Consider the following 14,319-nt stretch of genomic DNA (forward strand, 5'->3'; position numbering starts at 1 on the left):
CTTGTGGGTGGGCTGCTGCAGGGGACCCTGAGGGACACAGTGGTGCCCCAGGCTTCTCCTCTTATCTCTGCCTTGCAAGGGACCATTCCATCTGCTGAAGACTTGATATGATGTGAGGAGAGGGGACTGTCCTGAGGGGGCTGGGGGCTCTTTGGGTGCCCAGTCCTCATACCTGCCTTCCTTCTGTTTCCACTTCCTGCTGGGCCCTGGCCCACAGAATCAGGGACCTCCCTGAGCTGCCTATCACCTGGGAGCCAGCGAGGGTGAGCTGAGGTGTGTTATTCCTTCCTGCAGGGCCCGGCCTGCCCTGTTCCTGAGCTGCCCTCACCATCCCCTGCTGGCTATAGTTCTGCAGGACAGAAGCCTGAGGCTGTTGTGCACGCCATGAAGGTAAGGGCCACCACCTGCTCTCCAGGAGCCCTCAGATGCCAGGTGCACTGCTGGACTGTGGGACCTGTGACTACATATGCCCTGAATCCAGGAGCATCTGAGTGGCAGTGGTGGGCTGCCCCTGTGTGTGGGTGGCTGGTGGCCATGGTGGCCCATAGCACTTTGAGGGAGCCACTGCAGCTAGGGAAAGTGAGGCATGGGGTAGAGGAGGGCAGGCACTGACCCAAAGCTAGAGAGTTAGGAGCAAGAGTGGGGCTGGAAGGACTCCCAGGCTCTCCCTCTGGGCAGCCGTTGCCCTCACAGGTCCTAGGCTCAGGCAGGCAGGTCCGCAAGGCTCTGATTTCTCTGGAGCTCCACACCTGAGCATAGCACCCACTGCTGTGTCCTTCCTTGTGTGTCCGCACAAGGATGTCATGCATGGGTGTGCATGGACATGCCCATGCTTGCACCTGTGCTGCCCACGTGTACAAGTGCTGGCTCCTTCCTGCTGGTGGGCTCTGGGTTGGAGTGATGTAGGGAGCCCACCCAACCTGTCTTTTCCCAGCATGAGCTGGGGCTGCTGCTTCCCATGTATGACTCCACAGTGAGGTGAGGGGACGACCTGCCCCTCAGTTTTCCCCATGCCCCTGTCCTCACGGCCCGGTAGCGGGGTCCTCCATCTTCATTTTGTAGCAGGAAACCTCCCCGGGTCTGTTGGTGGCCTTTGCCTCTGATCCTGAGACCTGTTCCCTTCAGGTCCTAGAGGTACATGAGAACCTGGACCGGCAGCTCCAGGACAGCTGCGAGGAAGACCTGAGTGAGAAGGAGAAGGCCATTGTTCGAGAGATGTGCAACGTGAGGCCCTTCCCAGGACTGGGGATGGGGGTCTGGTACTGAGCATGTGATTAGGGCTGCCCAGCATGGCCACACCCTTCCCCGTGTGGGACTCCGCTAGTGCCAGGTGCCCTGGAGGGCTGGGGGAGGCCTTGGAGGCCTTGCAGCCTGGGCCTGTCACCACTGCCCTCCCTCTCCCAGACAGCTCTGGTCTCTGCAGATCTGCTTCTGCCCACAGAGTGCCACGACTGGGGTTCTGGACAGAGCCTGGGCTCCATTCCCCCATACTCCCCAGGACTGGTCTTGTTTATCCTAGGTGCTTGCACATACCCTCCCTCCATAGCTTGCTGGTGTCCCCTGGTTGTTGCTGGCTGGGCAAGGGGTGTTCAGAGTTAGAGGTGCTTGGAGCTGGCAGTGCAGGTGGAACTCCCTGCCCTGCGAGCAGGGAGGCTGGGGCTGCGTTTGCTTCTAGAAATGGTCCTGTCCTTCTAGATGACCATTATCATCTCTTGCTTTGGACCTTTGGGGGAGTAGCAGGGCAGGGATTTCGCAAGGTCTAAGCTGGGGCTTATGTGGGGGGATGGGGGAGGCCCTGTCTCCTGGGCCTGTGAGCCCCCCCAGCTTTGAAGCCGAGCCACACCCCAGCAATGACCTGTCCAGGAGGGCAGGCGTGGGGTGAGTGTGGGTGTGCAAAGACTTGGTCTGAGCGACTCTAGGTGTCCAGCACCTTAAGTTTCCCTTCCTGGCTCTATGGCTCTGAGCATATGGGTGATTCTGTAGAGCACAAAAGTGGGTAGATTGGGGTGAGCCCTTCACTCACACCTCACCTTTCTCCCCTCCCCTCCCCTCTCTCCCTAGGTGGTCTGGAGAAAACTGGGAGATGCTGCCAGTTCCAAGCCCTCCATCCGGCAGCACCTGTCTGGGAACCAGTTCAAGGGGCCTTTGTAGGGCCATTCTTCCAAGGACATGGGCTGGCTCTGCCTGGATTCCCAGGGAGAGTTCATGCCCCAGACATGGGCAGGACCTCTGGCTGAGCCACTGTCTTCTTCCTCTTTGGTGAAGTGTACATAGGATGCTGCCTGCCCTGGCCTGGCTGCTGTGGGTCTCACATGCAGCCAGGCCTCCATCTGCTGCCTCACCACACCAGCAAACTGGGAGGATGAGAAGCTACCGACCATTCACTGCAGCAGAGCGGCCTCCATGAAGAGAGGCTGAAGGCCCAGGGATGTCCCAAGCTTCTCTGTCCTGCTCTCCACCCCCAAATGTCACCTACACTGGACAGAGGCCACTGGATCCTCATGCAGGGGCACCACTTATTGCCTGCCTGCTGTGGCCTGGCCCCCAGCTCACCAAGAACTGGGTTCCCTTTGTCATGGATGAAGAAACTTGCTGGTCCATGGCTGGTTGGAGGCTGCTTTGGGATCTCAGCCTCTTCCTCTAACATAGCTCTGGGAGCCAGGGCCCCTCACTGCCTGGGGATCCGTCCTCAGCTGTCCTGATGTCATCTGCTGCTTGTTTTTAGAGCTCATCAGCCCTCACCTCCCCAACACACTCTGCAATGTCCCCCCCACTCTGCCAGGTTGTGCCCCATCTTTCTGTGTTCCTTCAGCCCAGTGTCCGGGGCACATTCCTTTCTGTGGTTTTCATGATAGGCCAGCTACATAGGAAGGTCCTATGGAGAGTTTCTGGAGAGCCACACAAGACTATCTTTGGATGGGTAGCACTGGGTCACAGCTGGGCCTTTAGTTGGCTGTGGCCTCTCCTAGGGCCCAGACACAGCCTGGGTCACTGTTGATGGAGCTGTCACAGCCACAGTTGACAAAAGTTTTGTTCTCCCTGAGAAGGGAGGAGTCTCCCGACCTGGTTCTGGCTTTAATTTGCTGTATGACCTTCAACAAGTTACTCAGCCTCTCTGGACCCCTGGTGGAAAAATGGGGTCTCTGATGTTCCTTTCCACTCTTCTCCCAGTTCAAGGCCATCCATTTCCAGATGGCCTGGGTCCTCATTCAGACAAGCTGATGGGATCAATCTGCTGGAGAGGTACTGGGCAGGTGGGCTGGGCAGAGCTGAAGCCCAAGTTGAGCTTTGCTGCCTCACTATCCCATCAAAAGTAGTTACTTTCCCCTCTGAGCCTCAGTGTCCTCAGCTATAGAATGGGCAGCATAAGGCCCTCCTTACAGGGCTGGGGGTCACATGACACCAATAGTGTAAAAGACCTGTAAAGACTATCAAGTGTAATAGGTAACTTTTTGAGTGCAGGGAGAATGAGGCCCAGAGTGGCTAAGTGATCTATGGCACATTAGAAATGAGATCCCAGAACCTGTGAGATAGGGACAGGCCACTTTCCTGACATCGGTGAATGCCCTTGTGGCAGCCTCTGGCATCCACATGTGCTTTATCCAGCTTGTCCACCCATCAGACTCCTACACTCTCCCAGTGGTGCTTAGAGCTTCATGCTGCAGCACTTGAAGAGCCTAAAGAGGTTGTCTTCCTATTAGCTGGTCTCATATAGGCCCAAGTAAAAGATAAGGACCCAAGCAAGGGGCGAGAAATGGCTTTTCTCTTTCTCTCCCCAGCTGAGGAATTTATTCTGAGCATTTCCTTCTGGTGTCTGCCGTCAGCGTCCTTGGGTCGCACACTCTCAGGAGAAAGGCTTGCAGCCCTCACTGTGCCCAGGGAGTGCTGAGTGGGTGTTGGTCATGGGCATGGGCATGGGCATGGTTCTTGCTCAGAGTGTTATCAGAGGCTCTTTGGGGTCTTTAGGGGTGTGTGACCTGAAGCTGGATGACCATCTGCTGCTCATACCAGGTAATTCCTGCCCAAGTGGGCAGGTGAACCAGGGAGAGGAGAGTAGGCCCCTTCTGGATCTTGGAGTCCAAAGAATCACAGAGCAGCCTGGGTGGGGGTGGGTTCATTTTGGGTGGGGACTGAGTCTGGAGCCCACATAAGTCCTATTTGGATCAGGTTGGCTTGGCCACCACTGAAATAAGCAATAAGTAAAGGCTCTTGGCGCCTGCAGTTCTGCAATTTAGCCAAGGGAATAGCAGCATTGAAGCGACCTTTTCCCTCTGAAGGGAAGTGACCCCTTCCCTAATGCTGCATTGGCATTCAGGGATCAGTGGAGCATTTCTTTGAGAACCCTCTTGCCTGTGATGCCCCTGAGCCAACACAGCAGCATTGGGATGGTTTTCTAGGACAGTATTCTGTGACAGTCGTATCTCAGACATACCATACTAGCTGATTAAAAAAGCCAGCAGTGACTCCGACCCTCTATTTCTGGATATATAAATGGCAGTTGCAAAGAGCAGAGCCACAAGCTGGAGAGGGTCAGATGGGGCCTCCCATAGGGGGACTTTGAGGAGGAGTACAGCTCAGTGTGACTTCTGGCTCTGCTACTAGCAGGGTGACACCTCCCTTCTGGAGCCTTAGCTCTGAAAGCGCCTGGTGGGGTGTCCTTTCAGAAGCCACTTACATTTCCAATGCTCCGATTCCGGATCTTGAAGTCCAGCACTTGGCTTCAGGTCCCACTGTGATGAAATGTACCCTTCCAGCCTCACCCAGGTGGCCCAGCCATCCTGGAGTCCTATCTGCTGAGCACATTTTATAGGGTGGCACATTTTTATTCAAAAGTTATTAGCTACACACCAGTGTTTAAAGAAGAAAAAGTGACCTTTCATTTTTTTTTTCTTGAAACTTGAGAGCAAACAAAATACATACTACTGATTTTTTTTTTAAAGAAACTAAATGCATGACTGCAGAGTGGTAGAGGTGTATATTTTTCATACTGTGGAGGAGGGGGGGGAAGTATTTGTGCTGCTTTTTGGAGATGGGCTGGAACGTCTGGTTTCTGTCCCCAGGCCTGGCAGCTATGCTCTATTTTCTGTAGAAGGTGACTGCAGTGAGACCTGGGGCCACCCCTCCCACCCCAGTGTTGCGCAGTCAGGAACCTGGGGACTCTTGGCCCGTTCCTACCTTCTATTGAACCACTTTGATTTGGGGAGAGAAAAAGACATAGAACTTTTTGATAGTGTGGCAAAAACACTGATTTGAACTATTTTAGTAAAAGGAGTAACAAAAAGGATTGTGATAGTGTATACTTTTGAGCTAGATAAATAAAGGCCTCTTTGCGAGCCTCCTGGCTGGGTGCTCAGTGCTTGTCTGTGTTGTGGGTGGTAGGGTCCCCGGATAGCTGCTTCCCTACATGGTAAGCTTTGGCCTTTAAGGGTAAATGGTGAAGGCCACTCCCAGTCCAGTTTCTTGTCCAGTCATGGCCAAAAATGGAAGGAATTTCCTGACTTAAGAACCTGTGTTCTACGCATAGGTGCTTGAATGTTCAAAACTGGTTTGGAACTTAACCAGTTCCTCCAAAGAAAACTAATGCAGACATGGGATGGTGGCAGCTAACCCAGGAGGCAGCTATCCCAACCCACTCAGAGGGGTCCTGGGAGACCGTGGGGCTCAGTATGGCTGCTATGAGGCTACAGCTGTGCCTCTCCTTGGTCTGCAGAGTCCGGGGAACCCGATGTGCTCCTGTGGATCCCACAGTCCTGGGCTACTAAGGCCTGGTGTCCCACCTCCCACCCACAACAAACAAAAGGATAGTTTCAGAACTGATTTTATTTGGATAACTGAAGGAGTCTCATCTGTAACCAAGATGGAATTCACAATAAGTTGTTACATTCACACTTAAAAAATATATCTCTATGTACAGGAATTTGCAAATAGATGTAAACATATGTGTACATTACTTTCCTAGTAAATTTTTCTCCTCCCTGGAGGGGAAAAAAGCCACCCAACAAGGCAACCCCTTCAAAATAATTTTAATACAAAGGATGCAAACATAAATCAAAAACGTGGTCATGGGTGTCATGAGAGAACATTACTGAATAAAAACTATGACAACAGCCTGATTTCAGATGGAATTAGACTATTTAAAATTGAATTTCCAGGAAAAATAGGCACTGATTTCTAGAAGGAAAGATCACTCCTTACTGAAGCTATTTATTGAGCCAATATGGCTGGTTAACATTTTTACTAGTATAAAGTAACCCAGTGCAGGACTCTGATGATGTTAGCAGAAACCAAGTTACATACACAGTCAGATGGCAAAAGGTGCCGCCCAGGCTACACTGAAAGCTGGCTGTCCCCATCCTCTAGATGTGAGGAGCACCCCAACTTCATCCCAGGGGGCTGGTCCATTCTTTTCATACTGCAACTGTCTAGCATTATACAAGGTACCCTGCTGCTTACCCACCTAAACTACTCTTCGAGCTGATTAGAAAAACTCTTAAAAAAAAAAAAAAAAAAAAAGGAAAAAGGCGTTATCTCATCCACGCTGCCCGCCCTAGCCCCCCAACTGGAGGCATGCCGGGCGGGGGGATGGGTGGGGGCACGGGTGGCTGTCCTCCAGGGGGGACAGCGGGAGGTGGGTAGCTAGCTGGTGGCAAGCCCAGGCCTGGAGGAGGGTGGGGTGGAACTGCATGGGTTGGGGGCAGGCGTGGGGGTGGGGGCGGGAAGTTGGGGTTGTAGGTAGGTGGAGGTGGAGGGTAGCCAGGAGTGGGGGGAGGAATGGAAGGTGGAGGGAATGAGGCAGGGGGAGGAGGCACAGGCGGTGGGGGTGGGTTGGGCGGGTAGACGTGGGGGTGGTAGGGAAGGTGTGCAGGTGGGCCATAGGCTGGGGGCAGGGCACCGTAGGAGGGGCCCTCGGTCTTCATCATGGACTGCAGGCTCTGGTAGCCCTCTCCTGACATGTAGGAGCTGGTGGTAGACATCCCCGTCATGTAGCTGGAGGGGGGTGGGGGTGGGGGCCGGTGTGGCAGCGGTGGTGGCTGGTGCACAGGGGCCGAGTGGGCCGGAGGAGGAATCTGGACTTTGGGGAGGTCACTGGCATCCACTGGGCCTGGTGGCTCAGCCTCACCTAAGGCAGCGGCAAGGGGAGGCTTCCGGTCTGCAGGAGAGAGATTAAGTCATTGCCTGGCTGTGGCTCAAAACATTTGGTCCCTGTGAAGGGACTGGCAGGCAGTGGCTCCTGCAGAGGAACAGGGAGCAGCTGCCACCTCTGTGGCCCAATGTGTGGGCCTACATCCCATGTCTTGATACCATTAGTATTTCCCCACTACCTGTCAGAAGGGCCCTTCCCATGACTGTGATGACAACTGTGTCTCCCTCCCTCAGCCCTGGTCTGCAGACCCCTCTTCCTAGCACAAACACATACCTGGGCTCCTCCATCTTTCTGTTTGTCTCTGACCCCAGAGACTGACCCTGGGAGACAGAGTCACATTGAATTACTGTCTGTAGCACTGGCATTTTGCAGAAAGCCCGAGAACTGGTCAAATGAATGCAGTGACATTTAAAAAAATATTGTACAAGTCTCTGTCATTCCCAATGTACCCAACAAAGTACCAATTCTGGCTTTATTTTACCGAAGAGAAGCCAGATCACTGTACACTCTCAGCAGCTTCCTCTGAAGATGAGTACTTGCGTGTGTGCAGTGGGGCAGGCAGACCTGGCATTCCTGAGATACTCCCATGCTCAGAACCCACCTCCATGTGTCCCAGGAGGCCTTAGAGGGTGCTGGCACGTTCCACACAAGCCTTAATGCCACAGCCAGTTGGATTCACAAACATGCTCTTTCCCTTTTAAGAAACTAACTCTCATAACATTCAACTCTGAGGCCTCTTCAGTGATCAGTGCACCCAGCTTTGTCCTCTGGGCCTGAACTGGAACAGGAAGTGGTCTCCCCTCAGCACTTCACTCCCTTCTGCATACCTGATATCTGACTACCATACTCTGTCACCAAACTGCCCCCTAAGCATCACTGCCAACCTTAAAATCTCTCCAGTCATCTTGTACCTCATGGGAATTCTGGCTCTTTCCTTTCTTCACTGCCAGGCTCTGCTGTTTCCAACCATGGCCCCCTTACAACTATCTGGCTCCCAGGTCTCACTCAAGTCCCAGGCCTGCCCCCAGCTATCCACAGTGGGAGCCCTTAAGCATGGCCAGCGGTACCTGGGCCCCCATGCGCCACGTCTCTCCTCAGTGGAGACATAACCCCTAGCTCAGGAGCAGAGGAACTGTACTTAATGATCCATAAATACTAGATGAGCAACTGAAATACTAAATGAGCAACTGCAGGCATCTTTTTAAGCAAGGTTCATATTGAACTGGGGATTGTGGGATTTGGCCTGAAGTAGAAAATGATGCCTCTGTTTACTCAAAGCATACAAACCTCCATGACTATAAACAGAAAGAAACTGACTCAGCAGCCCATTTGTTATAGGCACACCTTTCTATAAGCCACATGTGCCAACCAATGTGCAGCAGACTAAAAGAGCTGCTGATGGGGCACAGAGACATCTCTGGAATTGCCACACGTTTTGAAAAACACATATTGCCCCTGGCCTTCTCTAGTTTAATGGTTTATCTTCCAAAATGCTCCAGGTAAAGAACGCTGTATTCTTTGTAACTTTCCTCCTTTTTCCTAGTGCTGTCAGGAGTTCACTGTGTACCTGTTGAGAACTTTCCATTCTTTCATGTACTCTCCATGTGACTGAACAATTGTTTATTCTTCAAAATGCACTGAGAGAAGACATCCTGCCAACAGGAAGCAGGTGTGAGAGAGACCTGGAGTCTAACATACAGCAGTTCTGCCTGGATCTTTGGCAGGGTTCTGTTTTCCTAAAACTCACTCTAAATCCATTTATCCTGTGTAGTTCAGCATTTCTGGAGGCAAGAGGTTAGAGAACATACAGATGAACTTATAATTTATAACATCCTCAAAATAAGGACAATTTCTGAAAGATCCCTGTTCATGGCTGCTTTGTAAGTCTTGGCCACATAGTCTCTTTTCTCTAAGCTCTCAGGACCTGCTACATCTATCCTTCCAACAGGTGACAAGGACAGCTAGCCAAGCTGCTTCAGCAGGTGCTTACCTGGAGGTGGGTGGGCTGGAGGCAGTGGTGGATGAGTGGTCTCAATTTTAGGGATTTTAGGTGGTGGTGGTTCTAAAAAAAAAAAAGTGGATTAAAAAACCACTCATACCTTTTCATATGAATATGGATATCATCAAGAAAAAAGAAAAAGACAAACATACTACCAAAGATTTCTTTCGGAGAGTTAGAACAGATATGGCCAAGACTTTAGGAAGGCTTCAGCTATACTCTAATCCTGTTAATAAATCAAATACCAACAACAAAAATCCACAAGCTTTGTTGTCGGCCCATTGCCACATCTGCGTAAGTTTCCTCACCATTTCATATGAGTCCCTCCAATATGGGAACTGCGGAGCAGCATCTCAGTTACCAGGGCTCTCCACCTGGAGTCCTCACACCACAGAGGATACAAACACAAGCTCCCAGTAGCAATGGCATGCCACCGAAGCCCTGGGTGCTCACAAGAGGAATTTCTACTTTTTTATTCTTAGACATACTTATTTTTTCTCTTACAAATACTGTTTTCCAGATGGCTGCATGCCAGAAGCAGCACATTAACTGGAGTCAGTGGAATGATGGAGGCTGGTGTACTGACAGGAGGAAGAATGCAACTTTCATAAAAGCACAAAGTCATTACAACTCAGAGCAGAAAAAAATAGTCTACCCTTTGGGATCAGACAGCATCACATAACCAGTATTCACAATGACAGCGCTAGGTCTTCAAGAGAGGCTATAGAAGTTCAATCTCTCTTCTACGTAAGAGGCTGAGGATGTGCACACTCAATGGAGAAAGAACTCTTTCTGTTTTTAAGCAGTGGCTCTGTCTTCCTGAAACATACTTTAACCTGGCTTGTACACCACTCAGATTTGCATGTCCTCTGGCATCGCTGACCACTTTCTCTTGGTTTCCTTCCTCACAAACACAGGCTGAATTCCAGGGACCTGTTTTCTCTTTATCTTCTTCCTCAGAGACTCAACTCCCTCTAAGTGGATGACTGCAAACCTTTATCTCTATCATCCATCTCTCCACCAAAACCATGGGCCATCCATCCCCAGACCCACCAGCCAGCACCTTGCACTCTACCTTTTCCCTCCGTCCCATTAAGTGGTATTACTCTCACCTCAGGTCTGTACCTCCTCCCTCTCTTCCCACAGCTAGTCAGCTAAAGCTGTCTAGATCAGTGCTGTCCAACAATATAATAAATGCCACATATATACAATTTTAAACTTTTCAATGGTATTTTATTTCTATCTGATAGGTCAAATATTATATTTCAACATGTAACTAATATAAAACTTCATTAACGAGATCCTTTACATTTGCTTTTCTTACAAACTCCTGGTAATCTGGTGAGTCCTTTGTCTTGGCTAGTGCATGGTAATATGCATTTGCATACTTTGAGTGCTCTGCAGCCCTGGGCTGTTGGCCCATGCTGCATGGTGTTGCTGGGACCTCACACCATGGGGAGCACTGCCACATGCTCACACCACATTTCACTTGGTGTGAAGCTTCTCCCCATTTCCAACCACATGTCCCATTTCTGCTGCTAGGAAACTCATTTTTAAATGAACTTTGACCTGCCATCCCCCTGCTATCTCCAAAGACTTTCACTGCCTCTGCAAAATCCATATTCCTCCAGACAGACTCTGTGATCTGGTCCTAACCCACATTTTCAATCCTACCAAAAGCTAGTTCCTTTCAACTCTTTACACTCCAGGAAGACTCCTCTCCATTTTCCCCAAATGGTCAATTCCTTTGACCACTTGTATCCTTCTACCTAAAAGCTCCATTCCCTGAACTTTAGATGCTCAAAGGCAAGTCTTCCTCCAGGTTCATGAGTGGCTCTTCTCCTGCCTCTCTGACAGACCTGCACGTCATCACCTCCTGACTGCACACTCCACATGGCATGGAGCATGGCCCATTCTTGTGTCTCACAGTTAATGTCTGTCAACTTGGAGCTAAAAAAAATTCACCTGTACTGAACTCATCATTTCCCCAAAGACACCGAAAAAAAATTTAGCTTTATCCTAACTTGAAGATCTCACAGCAGTTTAATGAATGAGTAAATATGGTCTGTGCCTTCAAAGAGTTCAGTTTGACAGGGCAGACCAACACAGATAAAACATTTCTAATTTTCTGTTCTGTAATGTTTCAAACTTTGCTCACTTCCTCTATTTATAATATAGAAACAGATTAATCAACTTTGGGTGCTACAAACGTGAAAAAGCCCTAATGCATTTAGAAGAAGGCAGGGTTGGGCCACCGTGGCTCTCTGGGCAGTACACCACAGTCCATTTCCCAGCCTTCACCCTCACCATGCTGCAGCTTTGGGCTCATGAGGGCATCTTGGTAGCCCTGGACTCTTGCTGCTATGATGGCAAAATCTCTAAACAAAATTGCTGCAACAGTTCTCCTACAACCATAATTATATTTTATGTATGTTACAGAGTCTATTTTTATTGTCAATAATGTCTTCTGTATTGACAACTATTGTTAGACTATAATCTAAAAATATATGGTCAGCTGGGAAACACAGAAGATAGTGTGCTTTTTCTGGTAGACAGGGGAAAGTTTTTGATGGGCTCTAAGATTAAATTTTAAGGCCAATCTATATAAGTAAGGAAACAATGTTGGCTAAGCATTTAAATGAATTCAAAGTTTTGTATAGCGACACATAAAACTAAAAAACAAAAAATCAGAACAGGAAATTACCTGCTGCTTTGTTGTCTTCTTTGGGAGAGACAACCTGTTACAGAAGAAAAATATACAATTATTAACTAAGTGCTGCTATGGTGAGGAAAAATAAGGATTATCCAGGCACTCCCAGAATTACAGTGACAGAACATGGCCTCATATTTCTGACCTAAACTTGCAGGGCCTCTAACAGATCATCATGTCTACTCTCTTCCTCTTTCGCTTTTCCAACTCGGACAGAAAGACTATGTCAGAACAGCAGGTTCTGAACACCATTTCTGGCGTCCTACTGTACTTCCTGTAGGTGATCCTTGGTTTTGCTGATGTGAGCGCATCCCACATAGCTTCTTATGGGGGCTAGGGAACAAAAATTGGCTTTCTCCACTGGATGGGGTTGCTACCATGGAGAAAATAGACTTGTGCTCCTGCTACTAGAAACTTTTACAAATACTCTGTGTCACTTTAAAGAACTCAACCCTCATGAAGGGCTATGAAGAGACAATTTTTCTAGTAGTCAGGACCACTCAGGGTGGAGGAAACAGTTCACTCTGTGAGGTCAGGCAGCTGCACGTAGCCAGCATCCACAATGACAATGCTAGGTTGCAGAAACTATATTGCGTAATAGGAGTCAGAGCCCTAGCAGAGATGACACAGGTGGTCATCTCTATGGGGGCTGCACTAGGAGGAAAGAGCCCTCCTGGTTCTCAGAGGAGCCCTTCCTTGGACCACATTAGTTTTCAGGCTCCCCATCGACACACAGACTGTGAGTTTGTGTGAGTCACACACTTCTTCTGTTTAGTTCAATCTGTCAGAAATGGGAACGGTGTTCAGGTGTGGTACTGCCATTTGGAAAGCTCACCATGTCCAGGGCCCTGCCACGGCCCACTCACCACGGCTCGTTTGACCTGTCGGGGAGGACTAGGCTGTGGAGAGGCTTTCTTGGGCTGCTGTGCTTGCTGTTGCTGTTGCTGCTGCTGCTGCTGCTGCTGCTGCTGCTGCTGGGCTGACTGCTGGGGGTCCTTCTGCTGGGGCTGGGATGGTTCAGAGCCTTGAGATGGTTGTGACTGTTGTACTTGTGGCACTTGTGGTGTAGGCTGAAGAGATGGGGGCTGCTGCAGCTGATGGGGTGTGTGATGAGGCATCTGTTGTTTTCCTTGTGAGTAAAGATCCAGGATTTGGTGGCAGATGTCTAAATGATAGCCGACAATTATATTTAGCAGAAATTCGTATTTTAGATAAAATTTTACCTAGCAAAAAAATTAGTTATGATTTTCCTACAAGGACCAATAAACAGGAATCACATTTGCAACCCAATCTATCTTTATTATGCACAACACTAGTTGTGTAGTTTTTAGTTCACCAAAACTATGAGCTTCGAAAAAGAAAAAACTTATGTATTAGAGTTTAATTAAAAATGCTTCTGAAAAATTCCTTACATGTACCACTTTTGGAAAATCCATTCTTGGGACTCAAGGTTCCCAGGCAGAGTAAACATGGAACACTACCACAAGAAAGTTCAGCATGCACAGTACCTTCTAAAACATCAACAGGGACATCTTGAACAAACTGCTCCCACCATCTCCTATACATGGGTTTAGAGGTCCATTCTTGTATTTCAAATTTGCACAAACGTCCTGCAAGATACATCACTGCTACTGCTATGATCTCAGGTTCCCACTGTAGTGACAAGGTGGTGCAGAGACTAGTTCAATAAGAAAAAAAAGATTACCTGAATTGTATGATCTAACACTTACAATTAAACTAATATATGCAGATTAGATGCCATATTTAAATATTAATTTGATTATTCTCCCCTAAATATGATTAACTATAAATAAAAAGGAAGCTTTTAGTTTTATAAAGGTATCAAATTCAGTTAACTATAGTTACTAATTTGTTTCTTAAAGAACCAGAAGGATTTTAGCACATTCAAAAATAGCTACATTTCATGAAATACAAATGAAAATGGTTTCTATGTTCTTTAAATTATTGAAATCCTAGCCACTGAACTGCTTCTTCAAATAAAATCTTATGAGGAGGTCAAATATGAGAGAGGCTTCTCTGACTGCCACAGGGTAGGGCTGACAGCAACTCTATTCATAGACATTCTGTTCTTCACCACATCACCTCATTCAATTCTGGACTGTAAAAAGAACAGACTCTAAAACCATTACAGGAAAGTATTTTTTTTTTATAGAAACAAATGGAGGTCTACGTATTTAGTTGTCAAAATTCTCTGGAATATTGTTTTGGACTTGTATTTCAAACTGGTGATAAGTTTTCAGCATCTCACACCACATCATGGCAAGGCAGAAAGAAACCCCTTTGCTGGGAAGCAGATGAAGTGAACTTTAGCTCCAGCTTGGCCATTAAGCTGTCACATTTCAGTGTGTGTAGGAGGTGGGTCAGGGATGGACCCCTTTGAAGGTGCTTTTAGTACATCAGTATTTGTTAGTGTTTCTGAGCATGTTAAAGCCAGAATGAGAAAGA

General features: G+C 48.6%; 2 protein-coding genes across 3 annotated transcripts in view; one reads left to right on the forward strand and one right to left on the reverse strand.

The window, feature by feature from the left end:
* Nucleotides 1-5,341, forward strand: part of CCDC85C (coiled-coil domain containing 85C) — an 84,757-nt gene extending 79,416 nt beyond the window's left edge. For both annotated transcript variants that reach the window (XM_053601126.1, XM_053601127.1), the window contains 3 exons: nt 295-390; nt 1,126-1,224; nt 2,062-5,341. In XM_053601126.1, the coding sequence (XP_053457101.1) occupies nt 295-390; nt 1,126-1,224; nt 2,062-2,151 (285 nt within the window). In that variant the 3' untranslated portion in view covers nt 2,152-5,341. The remainder of the gene's footprint in view (nt 1-294; nt 391-1,125; nt 1,225-2,061) is intronic.
* A 461-nt stretch (nt 5,342-5,802) lies between these two features.
* CCNK (cyclin K) overlaps nt 5,803-14,319 on the reverse strand; it is a 32,573-nt gene continuing 24,056 nt past the window's right edge. The window contains exons 7-11 of the mRNA XM_053601125.1: nt 13,362-13,531; nt 12,720-13,018; nt 11,848-11,881; nt 9,135-9,206; nt 5,803-7,150 (exon numbers count right to left, since the gene is read on the reverse strand). Coding sequence (XP_053457100.1) covers nt 6,525-7,150; nt 9,135-9,206; nt 11,848-11,881; nt 12,720-13,018; nt 13,362-13,531 — 1,201 coding nt within the window. The 3' untranslated portion in view covers nt 5,803-6,524. The remainder of the gene's footprint in view (nt 7,151-9,134; nt 9,207-11,847; nt 11,882-12,719; nt 13,019-13,361; nt 13,532-14,319) is intronic.

Source organism: Nycticebus coucang, chromosome 9 (genome assembly GCF_027406575.1).
Source record: "Nycticebus coucang isolate mNycCou1 chromosome 9, mNycCou1.pri, whole genome shotgun sequence".
Taxonomy (NCBI): Eukaryota; Metazoa; Chordata; class Mammalia; order Primates; family Lorisidae; genus Nycticebus; species Nycticebus coucang.